The sequence below is a fragment of the Electrophorus electricus genome, chromosome 12 (genome assembly GCF_041902795.1).
Source record: "Electrophorus electricus isolate QZ-2024a chromosome 12, ASM4190279v1, whole genome shotgun sequence".
Taxonomy (NCBI): Eukaryota; Metazoa; Chordata; class Actinopteri; order Gymnotiformes; family Gymnotidae; genus Electrophorus; species Electrophorus electricus.
The window spans coordinates 26,355,001-26,372,527 of record NC_137508.1 but is presented as its reverse complement, the minus strand read 5'-3'; the positions used below and the strand labels follow the sequence as shown (position 1 = coordinate 26,372,527).

The following is a 17,527-nucleotide window of genomic DNA, read 5'->3' as shown; positions in this document are numbered from 1 at the left end:
CCAGAAGCTGCATCTGTAGGCTCATTGCTCTGTCTAACTGATTGTCTGCTGGTCTGTGTCAGCACACAGCACAAACAAGCGAGCATTTTTCCAGTCTTAAAAAAAATAAAAATAAAAATTATATATATATATATATATATATATATATATATATATATATATATATATATATATATATATAATTTTTTTTTTTTTTTTATCGAGACCAATATCGTAAAAATAAACAACACCCGCCCCGGATGCCACGCTGTGCCAGCGGTGTGTTTGAGGTCGCGCCCGTTGCCGCTTATCGTCCCATTCCAGAATGGTGGCGCAAAACCGGGCATATAACACATGACTGGAAACAGGGTCAGCGCGTCAATAAACACAGATAAACATGGACACACACACACACACACACACACATTAGAAACGCTGTGGACGGGGTTGGCAGCAGTGGGCGAATGGCGCGCGGTTTATAGCTGTAGATGCGCCCAGAAGCTTTCGTTAAACATGCTCCACGATGTCCCGTTATATCTAACGCCACTTAAGTTCTGTGAGCTTAGCTGCTGTACTTGCGTTCAAAGCGTCGGGTGAGACGAAGAGACTCGGGAACTGTCGATAGGTGCTCCCCCTGAGGTTTTCTAATTTAAGCGAACGTGGTTCATGCATATTTACTGAGCGACTGGAGGAATGCGCTGTCACTCACATGCGCTCTCTGGGGCGGGCTTACGGCCGCGCGTGCCGGGGGACTGTAGAGACATGTCCGACTGTGCCACGCGCAATTTCGGATCTGGGCACTTTTGCGTTTTCGTCCCCCCCCCTACAGAAACGCCTGTTTCTGTAGCACTTTGGTGCCACGGGGCTATGAGAAGTGTTAGAACTGCTATGCGTTTCCCTTCGCGACGCTCCGCCACGGTACCGCGTAAAGGCTGTCGGGGAGCTGTCCGTGGTTCTGAAGGCGAGAGGCGTTAAGAGTGCGCGGTGTTCGCCAGAGTGCACGTCTCAGCTGCTGAAGTCTTGACATGATTCAGACAAGGCTGCATTCTGTAGCTTTTTGGGGATTCATTGCGTGGGAAATTGCAGTTTTGTTCAGGTAAGAACTGTTACAGTGGTTTCAAACAGATGAAACGTAAACTCGTTTTGTGTTGTTATTTGTTTGTTTGTTTTTTATTTGCTTACTTATATGGTCGTTCATTCTTTGCTCGAGGAACTGATATATCATGCTATATTCTTATAACGAGTTAGAAACAGTGAAAATATTAAAAGTCTTGCGTTTCCTATATTATATGAATGATTAATTTTACAACTTCCGCAGATTTTATCTGGCTGGTATAAAACCTTCGCTCTTTCAGCGAAGATTACGGGGGCGATGTAAGAGACGGATATCAGGTCACGAACAATTCTCGGCGTGTCGGTCACGGTTTGCTGTTTGAAGAGTTCGGGCTGTGCTCGAGGACTCTGGGGCTTGTTCCGCGCTCACGTTGTGCTGTCCCCTTCGGTGTGTAATATCTTAAGAGAAGTCACATTCATTTCGTCCAGTTTTGTAATGCAGGTCGGAATCATTACGGAAGTTTTTTGGTTTTTTTTCACTCGCTTTGTCGTGTAACAGGTGATCATTATAATTTGCAGAACAATACTTTAAGAAGTCGTTATGCATATTACATGTGATTATATATGGGGGATTTAGAGAATCGCAATAACATTCAATCCAAAGTAACCCTAATTTTCTAGATTTCTTAAGAATACAGTATAGTTAAAGTAGATGGCAAGATATACTCTGTGATTCCATGTTTAAGAGAGACAGACGTAACTGTTTGTTTTACTAATATATGCCTTAAGTGGTGGTGTGTTTGAACTAAGATATTAAAGGCAGGACGAGAAATGGAGACTTAATGACCTGTCTCGCTCTCTCTCTCCGTGTATGCGCTTCTGTGATACGCGCGCACACATTTTAATATAGGCTGCTGTCGGCTGTGCTAAAATGGAATTTCCGACACTGTGCTAAAATGGAATTTCCGACACTAATGTCGTTAAACTACTACTTTATACAGAATTGATCATGACGTTGAAGTCTTTTTCATTACATGGAATTAGTTAATGTTTTATAAGGGGAGAAGCGGTGGCTTGTCAGCGATGTTTATTTACACTTGACCTTATTACGTGAGTTGAACTTTACCAAACTAATACGATTATCACGAGTAAGGGTCACCGACTCCTACGAAACGCCATGTCTGCATAGACAGAGCAGTTTCAGTGTGTGCTAATTGCTCCAGTGCTGTTCTCCTGGTCTCCTCCGCCACCTAAACCACCCGGGACAGAGAGCATTTCCTCAGATTCCTCAGATGTAATGTATCACTGGTGTCGAGAACAGAAACCCACCCACAGGTGGCGCTGGACCACCGTCAAGCCATGGACAGATGATGTAGAGAATTGTTTATTGCTGTGCATTAATGATGTCGTCCCCCCCCCCCCCCCTCTCATTTCTCCTGTCCTCTCAGGCTCATGTTCAGAGCACCGTCAGAAGACGGTGGAGATCCTTCCCCACAGTAATCACACCACAACTGCATTTCAGAGAAATTTGCATAATGTCCCGTATGGCTTGGAGTCTTTTTTGCATGTGTTAAAACTTGTAGATCAGTTAGCATTCAGTATTATCACTCAGAGCACAGGTGAGGTCATCAGGCATTTATTCTGAAGGGGAAAAAACCCTTTAGAATCAAACTTGAAATGCTGAGCTCTGGGTGATTGGCAAATACACAGGGACGAGGAAGTTTGTCCCTTGGTGCATCCCTTACTGCGGTCTGTGGCTATGACCCAGCTGTGCTGTTTACATACACGTCGCCCCAGTAACAGCCATGCCCCTTCAGCTTGTCCAGTGAGTGGTGAGAACCTTCTCAGAACCTCTGTCTCATTGGACCATTACAGCCTCTCTTCGGCACACTCACATGGCCCTCCTTGGTGATCTGGTAAGCTGTTGCTTGTAATGGGTTTAAGTCAGTCTTCATAAAGGCAGAATGAACTTTTGCTTTAGGCATAGTCACACATGGCAATTAGGTTTCATGTGCTGGTCTGATTGTTGGTTATTGCTGAGTCTGGAGAGTTTTACAGTGTGATGCAAAGTGGAGGTTGCTTCATATATTTTCACAAAACACAGTTAAAAAAAGTAAAACATGGCAAACACCTGTACACACCTGTAGATGATATGACCCAGTTCACATAAAGACAAACACACACACACACACACTCACACACTCACAAACACACATTACACACTCATACACTCATACATGCACGTGCGCACACACATACACACACACACACACACACACACACACACACACACACACAAACAAACACCACATAAACACATACAAACAAACACACACACACAAATACATATAAACAAATGCCTGTGCATATGACAGATGTCACCCAGGACAATGGTATTATGGGAGTTTGTGCTAAGATGGACTTGACTGTGTTGTTTTTGGATGAATCACAGACATCATGAGTCACAGCCACAGTGGTTGCTGCTGTGGAGGTCCTGGAGTCTAATTTTATATTTAGCTTGCATTACGCTATAGGTGTGCTCACTTTCACAGTGTGGCATTTTAATCTTTTAATCTTTAAATAACATGTTTTATGTTCATGTTCTACAGAAGTCATATATTCAACATAGATTTATTTGCTGATCAGACGCAGCCCTAGTACATGCCAAGGTGTAAACCTTTAAAATTTAAAAAGTTAAAATCTGGCCTGGAGTCTGTGTCATCCAGTTGATTTATGAATTTTACCATTAACAGAGATAATTAACAATCACAAAGAGTTGGAACCTAATCCAGAGTAGGACTTTTTACTTCCTGAACCTGAACTGTACATCTCTGTTTGTCTGAGTGTTTGCGAGGGAGAACCGCACAGACTGTATTGCTTCAGACAGGTACAGACACCAAGGACTGTACTGCTTATTACAGATACAGACACCACAGACTGTACTGCTTCAGACAGGTACAGACAGCACAGACTGTACTCCTTATTACAGATACCGACACAACAGACTGTACTGCTCCAGACATGTACAGACACCACAGACTGTACTGCTTTTGGCTGACTGTACCACCCTTAAATTAGGACACATGTGAGAAGTCTCATTTTTGCCAATTCTGTCCGTATGATCCCACTGTGGTTCTACACAAACAAATTTTTTTTAAACAAAGAAACGCCAAGGCAGAGAAACAGAAATAGGGCCCAGGGTTAGATGGTTGAGAGAGGGATTGAGAATGATGCAGAGAGAGAAAGTGCATTTTCATATGCCGTCTGTGGGAACAGAGCATTGCCAACTCGTTTGATACAAATAGCACGGGGCAACCCAGTGTGAGCCGCTGCACACTGGCAGGTCTTTCACACTGTCGCCAGCACTGTGAGAAGCCAACAACAGTAAGGACTCGGCACAGTTTCTCTAGCAGAGTGGGAAACACAGTTTGAGCACAATTTCACACCCTGAACACACGTTTCCATTTGATGCTGAATTAATGCGTCTTGCATGACGAGTGTAAAGAATCCCGATGACGGTTAGTGTGGGGAATCTCTTAACATCTCCGCATTCTTTGTAGGGAATGTCCAGAGCTAGACATGGGTTCCTGCCTTCCTGCTCCTTGCATACGCCGGGTCTTTGGAAGTGTGCCGTGCGGGAGTGTAGTGCTGAGCTCTCCTTCGAGTGTTCACACACACATCCTCTCAGGGAGTCCTGGCCTGTGCGCCTTTCTTCTCGGGCTTGCTGGCTGCTCTATGAAATCATAGAGTTTAAATGAACTGAAATCAAATGGTCCTGAATACGTTGAGCAGCATGAGGCGCACCCATCAATAATATGTAATAACCCTTGTTTAACATGAGGGTTAAACAAGGACCAACACACGCTGTAGGAGACTAGGTCACATGACAATACACGTTCATCTTCCTCCCTCCCTCTCTCTTTCGCTCTGTTTCTCTCTATTTCTCTCCCCTAAGCCTGTTTTGGGTTCTTCCCTACTGTATCAGTGGTAGCATTGTACTGGGAGTGATGTGTTGGAAGAGACAAATAGTGGGATTGCCATACTGGAAATGTGGTTTTGTGGTATGAGGCAGACTAGTAAGCTCGTGACGCATTATTAATAAGATTGTCAGAAAACTGTTGATTGCAATTTGAGTTATTCTGCCATTCCTGTTTCTCGTGAATACCTAGTCTGACCAGGCTCGTAGAAATCAGAGACGCAAAGGGAGACACAGAGAGAGGGATCAAGAGAGAGTGAGAGAGAGAGAGAGAGAGAGAGAGAGAGAGAGAGAGATAGAGAGAGGGGGGGCTAGAGAGAGGGGGGCTAGAGAGAGGGGGGGCTAGAGAGAGAGAGAGAGAGAGCTTGAGAGAGAGAGAGAGGGCTAGAGAGAGAGAGAGAGGGGGGGCTAGAGAGAGAGAGAGAGAGCTTGAGAGAGAGAGAGAGGGCTAGAGAGAGAGAGAGAGAGGGAGGGCTAGAGAGAGGGGGGCTAGAGAGAGAGAGAGCTAGAGAGAGAGAGAGATAGAGAGCTAGAGAGAGAGAGAGAGAGAGAGAGAGAGACAGAGAGAGAGAGAGAGAGAGAGAGTCATTGCCATTGCTAAGCTGCTTAAACTGATCTCAGAAACTTTCTGTATCTCAAGCAGATATATTCATGCAGAGTGGTTTCAGTAACAGAGCTAACTCTATCTTCAAAATTCTAGGAAAATCTCTAGGAAAATGTTTCTCATCTGTGATCAAACAAAAAGTAAATGCTATATTTTTGCTGTTTTGGATTTAACGTGTTTTTCAGTAAAAAAGAAAAACTTTTTAAAGTCAGTGCGGAACAGGCAGTATAAAATTCCTGTCCAGAGGAGTATCCAGGCCAAAATCCCACTGGAGTGTTCAGCATGTGACATTTCCATTAACACTATGTGTCAGATGCTCTTATCCAGAGCTCGAATAGAGAAGCGGTGTGGTAGAGAAGGCACATGCTGGCTGGAGTTTGCAGATACACTGCGGTGTTACCGGGTCTACCGAGGCTTTGGTAGGCGATTGGTTACCGAAGGCCGCTGAAGACCTTTGACCCGTCCCTGTAGTTCCTGCTGGTGGCATTGGGGGACTCTGGCTGTTGCCGCAGAGAGCATGAAATTGTCAAACATCAGTGTCAATGTCATGACGTACAGGACATCAGATGGCAGGCAAGACCAAGGAGGGCGCGTTCAGTGGTATCTCCACCCTGCCCGTCCTGTCCTGTACCTACCCTAGCTGGCAACCACACTACTGGAGGAGAGAGAGAGAGAGAGAGAGAGAGAGAGAGAGAGAGAGAGAGAGAGAGAGAGAGAGAGAGAGAGAGAGCACGTGGGAGGTGCCAATAGTTGTCCCCTTGTCCTTTGTTTAAAATATTACACCATGTGACTAATAAAATCACACACACACACACACGCATGCGTGTACACACACACACACACACACACACTTACTCAATGAGAACTGTCATTGTCTTATAAAATCAGCACTTTGGTTTGTCTAAAGGGGACATTAGAAACATCTAGTTAGTGCAGTAAACTGTAATTTCACAGGTTTGCCTGTGCACAGTGATCTAGCTGGCCTTGTGGGGTTTCAACAGAAGACCTGCTCCCTGTCCTAGTGTTGTGGATATACGTAGATGGACGTAGTTTGCATTGTTCTTGAGATTCCCAGTGTTGCGGGGAGTAAGATGGGGTCTTGGAATGTGACCTCTTTATTCAAAAGTATATTTATTTTCATTTCGAGAGTCAAGACAGGCCTGCCGGAGATCACAGAATAAATTCTTATCTTTTATTGGATACTGCAAATGACTGCAATCTCCTGGACTCCTGCAATCTCTTTGAAACACTTCTGTTTGGGCATTTAAAAGAATTTGTCCACCACACAAATCATTCTTCCTTTGGCTCACAGTTCATAACTCATTCACAGTGCCTACAATGAAATGACCACCAATCCTGCGCTTATTGAAATATCTTCTTGACTTGTAGCATCCTGAATTAAACAATTATGCTTCTTTTTCCCAGATATGCTCTTTTTCTCAGTGTGTATTGTCACTGGGTATTGCACTTATGTTCATTTTGTTATTATTGATCCCCGTTTTTCAACAGTATTCCAGTTCAGTGGTATCTTGAACTCTGTACCTACTGGGTTGCATTCCTTCATTCTCTGAGTATATGGCAAGTCCCTTCAGATAAGGACATGTGCTAAATGCATAAATGTAAGTGTAAATTATGTCTGACAATATTCTGTTACATGCACATGAAGTAGGTTCTCAACCCACTACACATCTATCTATCTATCTATCTATCTATCTATCTATCTATCTATCTATCTATCTATCTATCTATCTATCTATCTATCTATCTATCTATCTATCTATCTATCTATCTATCTATCTACACATAAAATGTTGTCATTCATCACATATACAACACTGAAATTTTGTGATGTTTGATTGTTGTTGTTTTTTTCTGTGAGACTTCTTCATCTGGGGATCATGACCGGGGCCACGACATCAGGATTTAACTTCTTCCCATCTGTCACCAGATGAATGTTCTCTCTCTGCCATTTCCTATGGGCCGTGCGGAACACAGCTCCGTGCACTTTGAACCCTCTGCTGTTTATCTTGGCCCAAGACGTATTGGCACAAGTGGTGTGGCAATCTCCTCTGAAACCCACAAGAGTTACAGCACTGCAGATGAATTATGAAGCACTATAGGCCATTGGACAGAATTTGCCAAAAATTTAACCCTGACATTGCTGGACCTCTCAGATACATGCTGGACACACTGGACACCTGTCAAAAAATTGGGACAGTGTAGAACTGCGGCGTGTAGAACTGAGGGGTGTAGAACTGGGGTGTGTAGAGGTGTGGTGTATATGGCTGGGCTGTGCAGAGCTGGGGTGTGTCTGTTCCATGTGTTAGAGGTCTGGGTGTGTAGAATTGGGGGGTGTAGAACTGGGAGGGTGTAGAACTAAGGGGTGTAGAACTCGGGGGTATAGAACTGGGAGGGTGTAGAACTAAGGGGTGTAGAACTCGGGGGTATAGAACTGGGAGGGTGTAGAACTGGGGGGTTGTAGAACTGGGGGGTGTAGAACTGAGAGGGTGTAGAGCTCTCAGTGTTTGTCTTCCACTTTGTGTAAGGCGTTATGAATGGTGCACTGAGCAATCATTACACCAGCTAGGGTTTGCAATCATGCCAAATTGATCTATTATTTGCTACTCTCCTCTGTGATACCTGCAGATGGTGTCTTACCTAAACACCTTTAACTGTGAGTACAGAGCAGTTCAGCAGCTGATCTATTTACTGGCTTTATCTCACCAACGTCTGACAGCTGTTCCTGAGGACTGTGGGAAAACAGGTATGTTCAGGTATGTTCCTGTGGATTCCTTTTTTTTAAAAATCCAAATCTAGGGATAAAAGGGCCTGGCGTTAAATGGGGACAGGTTATATTCAGTGCTTTTACACATGCGTCTGGGGATCTGGAGTGCTTACTGTCCCACAAACTGTGGAAAAAAAGAAAAGCTAGACAGTTTCTTGTGGGAGGTTTTTGGGATTCACCAAGCCCGTTCAGATTTGGCTCCCCTTCCTATGTCGAGTGCAGGCTCATCAGAATTATTCACCTCCCACCCCCCCTGTATGTCCACTCACAGACTGAGAACTTCAGTACTTTTGTAAACTTTTTTTCTCATAATTTCTCACAATTTTCTCGAAGCTAACTACTAAGCAGGGGAACTCCTCTGTTATTGGCTGCACAGACCAGCAGAAATCATTACATCAGCCCCCTGCCACAGAGGAAAGAAGAGCTGAGTAGATAACATTTATTTTTGATGGCAACGTCCCAGCTACAGTCGAGGACTTGACCGGTGTGTGTGGTGAAGACGACATGCAAAATGTAGGTCACCAAATGCAACAGTCTAATAACATTATTGGTGTTAATATTTAAAAACTGTAATAATCAGTTAATCATACAATATTAAGAATTATGAGGTTATGACATATAATCCTACACCCCCTGATTGGCCTGTTGACATAAACATACCACATACACACACAGAATCACTAGCAATGGGTTGTCTGCAACACAGCCGCCATAGACAGCCAGCATATTTGACCTTAGACAATGTACAAACTTTTTTTTTAAAAGTTGAAGTGCCATAAAGTTAATAACTTTAATGACTACCCAATCAGAAACATCAGGTTGTACCCTTGATTCTTGAGCTTGTTTGGGGATGTCTTCATGCTCATGGTCTGACAGGTTCAAACATACGTGGTTGCACCATCATGTTTCATCCAGGGTTCACGTTCAACTGTTGCCATGGTAGCACATGGCAGTTGGGTATCAGCACACCCTGGGGGGGGCAGGGTGAGAAGGCTCATTATCATTTAAAGGAACGGGCACTCAAGCCAGCTGTTTAGACAGGACAAGAAGGGTCCTGTGGGACTTTATCATTGCATGTCACTGACATTTCTTTAAGACCCCAGGTGTTAACTCTGTTAATGTGTGTTAAGGTGACCCTGCATTTGGGAGTGATGTCCAACACTCCAGCTGTGAGGTGTATTTCCACAGGTCCTCTTCTGGATGAGGAGCCTCAGGTCTGTGTTAAGTCTCTGTGAGGTCTGTGTTAGGTTGTTTTAGGTCTATGGTAAGCCTGTGGTAGATCTCGGTGAGGTCTGTGTTAGGTTGTTATAGGTCCATGGTAAGTCTGTGTAAGTCTGGCTGATTGTGCACGTTGAATTGGTGTCATCGGTCAGCCATGGGAGAGTTTTGCGATTTGGTGTTCAGTTTAAATTCATCTTAAAACTACATACTTTCTTCCCCCCACATTGTAGCTTTATGTCATTACCTTGACGTTACCTTACGCATGAAAAGGTGGAAATCACTCAGAACTCAGTACACTGGTCATGAGAAGACTGGACCTTCAGGAAACAGCTGTTTCCTTTTGAGTTATTTTGCACAGTGCCAGAACCTACGTGTGTAGTCTATATGCATGTCATTTGTCAGCTGTGGTCTGCTCGGTGTGTGTGAGTGTAAATAAACGCAGGCAGCGAGGGGTGAGAGTGAACGAGCAGAAGGTGATCATCATCACTCACAGTCTGCGCTAGTTCTTCAGAGTCAGTCTGGTGCTCTGCAAGGTTCTCTGACGCGTGATTGTGCTGACATGCTTTCCATGTGCTTGAGGACAGACTCACAGCCTGTGCCACAGAAACACAGTGCGATCTGTCCAACGGTTAATCACCATGGCAACGCCTCCTCTGAAGCACTGGCTGCACAGTTAACATCAACACCCTACAACCAAAGGCATTTTCAGTTAACTAATTACAGATCGTGGCATTTTAATCTTATAATTGTGTGTATTTCACAGTTAACTAACGGCAACATGCTGTTCTGTGACCTACATTCATAATAGGGATTAAGTGTGATGTCTCCTAACGAGCAGAGGTAGATATATACATCTGCACTTAGGTGTAGGCATGGGGGTCCCTCAAGCTGATCTGTTTCTCTCCATATGCTGAGTAAAGTGCACACATTTCTCTTCACTTTTTCCTGTCTTCCCGTTGAAATGAATTTTATTGTGGCTGCATGGCGTCACTCTGCATTGTGTTTACTATTGTCATGCAGCCAGTTTCTCCCAGCTCAGCCAGCAATCAATATCACTACATTTCCCAGAATCCCATTCACAGCAAGGAAGGACAATCCACCAATCACCGATCACTTACTCGTTCATCCTCAGCAGACTATTGATTATACCTGTTTCTTATTATCCAACCTGTCTGTTTCATTATATCACTGTGAAATATTACCACTACTCTTCCTAATGCTCACTGAGCCATTTTCTTTCACTATATTGTGAAATTGTGTATTGTGCTTTGAACCCTGTCATGTTTTTGGATTTTTGCCTCTTGTCTCTCTCTTCGGATTTGTTTGCCCAGTTGTATCATACTGTCTGGATTTTGGATTTGTAGACTGTCTCTCTCTCTGGCATTTTGGATTCTCCCTCTTAACTACATTCTCTGTGTAAATAAATGCATTCCCTTTAGCCGTGGGCATCTTACCCGTTCTGTCCCTAACAACTATGCTGTGCTTTGGTTGTTGTGTTTCTTGTAGGTTGTTGTGTTTCTTCACAAACAACATTACAGAAAAATAATCAATAGTCCAGAATCATTTATCCAGTGCATGACAAAACATGACCTTGTGCTTGACCACTGTCATGATCAAAATGAAGTTAGACTATTCAGGAGACCACCACAGTACACCTTTACCTCACTTATCTAATGAGCAGATAATCCTGAACACAAGCAGCAGATTCCTACTTCAGCTTTCACCCACAGAAATGAAACATAATTACCATCATGACAGCACAGAAGTGATCAGATCAGATACTGAAATTATTTACTATTATAATAATATTATTTATCATTTAATTGTCTCTTTTCATTGTTTCGATGCAGACATTTTAAGGAGGCAGCATATTTTCAGTTTCCAGGCATGTTTAATATGAATGACAGGTTCCAGGACCAATAAGAGAAGGTGTTGAACTGTGCGTGCTTTTTGAACGTCAACGGTTAATGCCTACATCTGTATGGTAGTGAAAATGCAGGTATTTCTCACAGTATATATTGTCCAGAACAAACGTTGCAGGTGGTATTTACCTTGCAAACAAATGCAAGTGTGTACTTGCATGTGTCTGTTATGCTTTGCTGAGATTAGATGTGTGTGTGGGAGAGAGTGTGTGTGAGAGAGAGAGAGAGAGAGAGAGAGAGAGAGAGAGCGAGAGAGAGAGAGAGAAAGAAAGAAAGAAAGAAAGAAAGAAAGAAAGAAAGAAAGAGATATGCTAGATATAAAGGATATTACATTTCAGGAGATATGATGGAGTGTATTGATGTCTGTGAAACCTATCCAGCCTGTGAGCATTGATCCCCGCTAGGCTATTGATGTCTGCATACCCTGCACAATCTACCCATTGTTATATTCAACTACAGACTATTAGAAAAATGGATTGAATAAGATGGCTGAGTCCCGTCCTTTGTTTCAGAGTGTTACAATCTAATGGCTAAAATTTTGCAGGTACAGTGAATACATGTATTGCATTATTTAATATAAGAGGTGTGGGGGTGTGCTGTTTACAGTTCTTCTTCTAGCTCCTCTGTGAGGTCAAGTCCTCTATAAGGTCAGATCTTTTATGAGGTCAGCCCCTCTATGCAGTCAGCTCCTCTGAGATCAGCACCTCTATGAGATCAGCCCCTCTATGAGGTCAGTATCTCTGTGAGGTCAGCCTCTCTATGAGGTGAGCTCCTTTATGAGGTCAGCTCTTCTATGAAGTCAGCTCCTTTATGAGGTCAGCTCTTTTATGAGGTCAGCCCCTCTATGAGGTCAGCTCCTTTGTGAGGTCAGCTCTTTTATGAAGTCAGCTCCTTTATGAGGTCAGCCCCTTAATGAGGTCAGCCCCTCTATGAGGTGAGCTCCTTTATGAAGTCATCTCCTCTATGAGGTCAGCTCTTCCAAGTGCCCTTGGGAGCAGGTACAGAGGTATCTGCAGAAAGCAGTAGAGTCCCACTGCCATATGGCAAGCTTTTAGTAAACACATGCTCATTATTCCCTACATCCAGCCAATGTGCAGGTGCTGTAATAGCTGACAGTATTGAAACAACCTGAAATTTGTAAATGGAGACAGCGGGTACTTGTCCATATAGCAAATCTCTCTCAGTCAGTGGAAATGGGAGTGAGAGACAGCAGAAGAGCGAGACAGGGAAGCGGAGTGAGAGGGAGGGAGGGAGAGAGAGAGGAAGAAGGGGAATGAGAAAGAAGAGGGGAGTGAATGAAAAGAGGGAAATGAAAGAGTGGAGGGATGTGGGAGGTACGTTATAATGTTCTTCCTCCCTTATGCAGTAGCTGCAACAGTTGCTGTCAAGTACACAGCATGAGGTGAGAGTCTGAACCCACATCTTAGAGCGGAGCATGAATGAGAAGGGGGGTGGAGGGAAGCATGCAGCCCTCAAACACACGCTCCATGGGCATCCCAGCATGTCACCAGGGAAGGAGGTGGTCAGTTGGACATGTGATAGACAGGAGGCATCTATGTTAAACTGGCCTGAGGAATCTGACAAGGTGACATTCTCCACAACACACACACACACACACACTGCAGCACAATACTACTAGCCTAGTAATGCTATGTGTTTGTAGGCAGACAGATGGAGCATGTTTTGGCTACTGGTGATTGAGCTAATGATGATTGGGAGAGTAGTGATTGGGCTAGCAGAGATTGGAGGAGTGGTGATTGGACGAGAATGTGAATGGCTGAGTGGTGATTGGGGTAACTGTGACTGGGTTAACTATGATTGAGGTAATGGTGATTTAATAGGAATGATTGGGCTAACGATCACTGGCCTAGCGGTGATTAGGCTAACGGTGATTGGGCTAGCAGTTATTGGGCTAGTGGTGATTGGATTTTCCGTGATTGGACGAGTGGTGACTGGGGCTAGCAGTGATTGGGCTAACGATGACTGGGTTAGTGGTGATTGGACTAAATGTGACTGGGTTAGGCTAATGGGGCTTTAATAGGAGTGATTGGGCTAATGATGATTCGATTAGCGTTGATTGCAGTTTCTGGGCTTACATGGATTTGTAGACTCCACTTAATCTATTTTATATATATATATATATATATATATATATATATATATATATATATATATATATATATATATATATATATATGTATATATATATATACTCCAAAATGGTATTTGCTGGGTTGCCAGTTATTAAGTACCTCCATTGTAACTGTAAATACAGACTCACAGTTTTGGTCAATTCTGTGTACTCAGAAGTTAACTGACTGAAGGGAACTTGTCGTCTCTCTGCACAGTTGTGCCATGTTTGCTTTTTTTTAATGAATAAACTGTTTTTAAAAAGTAGGTCATGTCTGGATGATGGGTGCATGTATAAAAGCATGTATATATGGATGTATGCTGTGTTCATACGATTAATGCACATTAAAGCATCCAGCTGCCCTCTGGACTCATGAAAGGGCCCAGCGATGGCTGTCCCCATGTACACAGAGTTCTGCACCGTGGTAGAGTAATTCAGCTGACTTCACCGTACCATGGTAGTGCCAGCAGTGAGGCGGTGTTGGAATCTAATTTACAGTTCACTGTAAAATGTAAAGCATCATATCAGAGTAGTAATACAGTAATAATATATTATACAACATTTATGACAACACAATGAATGAAGAATCACCACTGTTGCCGTCATACCCAATATCTCTGTCATTCTGCTGACAACACAGTGGATAATTCTCCGTATGCTGCAGTTTAACATCTTTGACGGAAAACATTTTCAGTCTTAAAATGAGATATTTGAAGTAATGCCCAGGCCTTCTTTGACATATTTTGTAAACCTGTTATGTAAATGCTGCAGAACTCTCAAGGTCAATAGTGATCATGATAGAATCATGGTTCTTTCTCGTCCTTCGTGGATTCAGGGTATGTCCTTTTCTGCAGGGCATATACGGGATGTAGAGTGTAAGTGAAGAGAATTTACAAGCATGTTTACAAGTGAGTCACCTGTAAAGCGCAGATTGGCTTGTCACGCAAGATAAAACCAGCAGGGCTCAAACACTGCGTCTACAAGAGTGAGTACTGTTTAAATAAGCAAAATGAAAGCGTTTCGGCGGTAAAGCATTTAAATGGCACAGGCTGCTGTTCCTGGACCTTCCATAGCTGAGCAGATCCCTAAAACAAGTCCAGACACTCTGCCGAGCTCCCATGCACAACGTACAAGCTTACTGTTTCAGTGGGCACCTGAATCAGTGTGAGTGAAGCATGAAACTAACATGTGTAAGTCACACTGTACCCACTAACACTGACATAGCGGAGGGACACAGTGGGCAGTTACTGGGGTGGGGGGTCGTGGGCTGTGGGTGTGCCCACAGGAGGTGATCGTACATTGGAAACAATAAGATGCAAAAAGGGCCCCCACCCTGCCTCTTGAGGTAGGGCCCCAGAATTTTGTGTTACACTAATACCCCTGACACTGAGGGGAAGTGTAGGGGTTTTTGCTAATCGTTTAATCACCAACCATTAATCAGAGAGTTTAATTTGGAAGAAGCTCTCTGTGTGTGTGTGTGTGTGTGTGTTTGTGTGTGTATGTGTGTGTATGTGTGTGTCTGTGTGTAGTGTGGATGGGGGTGTGTAGTTTTGGCGGTCTGGAACTGGGTGTAGCTTATGTGTTTTGGCTGTGCCTGTGTGTCTAACGTAAGAAATTAGAAACTAATGAAAAAATTAGGCTCTTATTCAAAAGTAAACCATGTTGGTTGTCTTATTAAATGCAAGGAGGCATCATTTAAGCCTCTAAATGTAACACCCTTTATTAGAAATGTTTATTTATGAGAACTGCTGACCACAAGCCTTTACATAATTGCTTTTGGGTGGTCAGTATCAGCACTGACACGCACACACACACACACACACACACACACACACACACACACACACACACACACACACACACACACACACACGTACACAAACACCCACATACATACACACAAACTCACACACAGATAAACACATGTGAACACATGCACACACACACACACACACACACTCACTCATAATGAGTGGGACAGGATCATTCTGATCAGTCAAGCAAACCGAATTACTTCACCAGGCAGTAAGAACATGAGCAAATCGATACACAGTGTGTGTCGAGGCCTGCAAGCACGATCCACTTTTATGGGGTGCACCACAGTGTGTGTGAATTATGGAAAAGACCATGTCACATCTAGAGCTGCAGGGAGTCACCGAAGAACAGCGTGTCCCCTTTCTCCAGACCCAGCACTGTTCCCAGACCTGTAGCTGGATCAGTAAGTAGAACTGGTGTAATGCTGGCATGAATTTTTTTATCCTAACGTAAAACTGGAATTGAATAACAACCTGTTCTTTATGTTACAGTTCTTATCCTTGGTCTTTAAACAGATTCCATCAACTCCATTAATAAATAAATAGGTTGGCCTCCAATGGAGGAAATATTTAGAGATAATATAGTAATTTCAAATTAATTAAGAGATTTATTTATTTCCACACTGTACATGTACTGTGACACTTGGCACGCCTTGCTCTGGTAACAGCTTTATAAGCTCCTGTTTGTTGTATGACCTCCTGTTTTCTGTGTGGCTTCCTGTTTGGTGTGCGACTTCCTGTTTGCCGCGTGGCTTCCTGTTTGTGGCTTCGCACTGGCGTTCCGAGTCGTGTGGTCTTTCTTTTCTTCCCCACACACTCCGCTGGAGCTTTCCCTGCACATTGGTCACAGGCCCGAACTCCACCTGCACAGGATAATGGAGACAGGCTCTCTTTTATGGTGTCTCATGGTGAGCCTGCAGAAAACTTACGATCATTGTAGGAAACGCCATCGTTTGACACAAATAAACAGCATGGGGACTTGTGGGAGGTGGGGGTTCCTGTCACAATGACAGACCAATGTGACTAAGGCCAGTAGAAGTGAAGCCAGACTCAATTTGTGCTCAAATATTTTTTTACCCACAAACCTTGTCAGTATGGGACAGAAATAAAGCAGTCAGAGAAGCTGTGCATGTACACACAGAGTCTCCCACTGACGTGATGTGTCCAGCAGTGCATTAGGACCCAAGATTCTAGGATAGAACCTGCAAACCCTTTTTACTGCCTGGAAATTTCCAGAAGACCCTGTGAATAAAAATGACTCCAAATGACTGAAAACCCCAATTCACTTCTTGTTCTAAACCAAGATGGCGGGTCGTGGGATGTAGCCGTTCTATGATATGGTAACTGTTGCTCTTTTCAGCAGTGCATTGGCTCAGTCACTGCAGACCGGTTTTAAGAGACATTACCAAGTGTAGAATTGTGTCTGAAATAACAGAGCTGTTGGATCAGTATTTTGTGGATCAGCACCAGCAAGATCAGGTTTGTTGTAATCTAGTTCTTATAATCCTTCAGAGAAGAGATTATTCCTGAACATCAAAGGTAGAAGGAAATTGTAGTTTGCCTGACTGCCAAACACGGGGTGATTCCTGCTGATCGAGACTGATTTACATGGCAGCTAAGTGTTTTAAAATATCATCATCTTCTTCATCATCTTCTTATCGTCCTCCTTCTTATTCTTCTCCTTTTTTTAATTCTTTCTCATTCACTTTGTCTGTTTTGCTCTCAGACCACAAACCACAAACACCCCCTGTGCTGTGCACTCTACCATCCCAAACCTCAAACAAAGCCACGACTTGAAATAAGCAGCAGTGTAATAAAGCATTCCGGTTTCATAAAAGAACCTTTTTCAAAAAGTGCTTTATGAACCTCAGGCTAGACCTCATGGGTCAGTGTGGGTGCAGAAACATGGAAAGCTTTTGTGTGTGTGCGCGTGCGTGCGTGAGTGTGCATGTGTGTGTGTGTGTGTGTGTGTGTGTGTGTGTGTGTGTGTGTGTGTGTGTGAGTGTGCATGTGTGTGTGTGTGTGTGTGTGTGTGTGTGTGA

General features: G+C 43.6%; 1 protein-coding gene across 5 annotated transcripts in view; it reads left to right on the top strand.

Annotated features, from left to right (window-relative positions):
* The first annotated feature begins 467 nt into the window (after positions 1 to 467).
* glra3 (glycine receptor, alpha 3) overlaps positions 468 to 17,527 on the top strand; it is a 47,208-nt gene continuing 30,148 nt past the window's right edge. For 2 of the 5 annotated variants that reach the window (XR_014126438.1, XM_027021014.3), the window contains exon 1: positions 469 to 1,075. Coding sequence is in view for 2 of the 5 variants with exons in the window: in XM_027021014.3 (XP_026876815.1) it covers positions 1,005 to 1,075 (71 nt within the window). In the remaining 3 variants the exon portion in view is untranslated. Of the gene's footprint in view, positions 1,076 to 7,121; positions 7,232 to 8,258; positions 8,911 to 17,527 lie in introns of all 5 variants that reach the window. The other 3 variants (XM_081724476.1, XM_081724475.1, XM_081724477.1) reach the window with 3 other exon arrangements.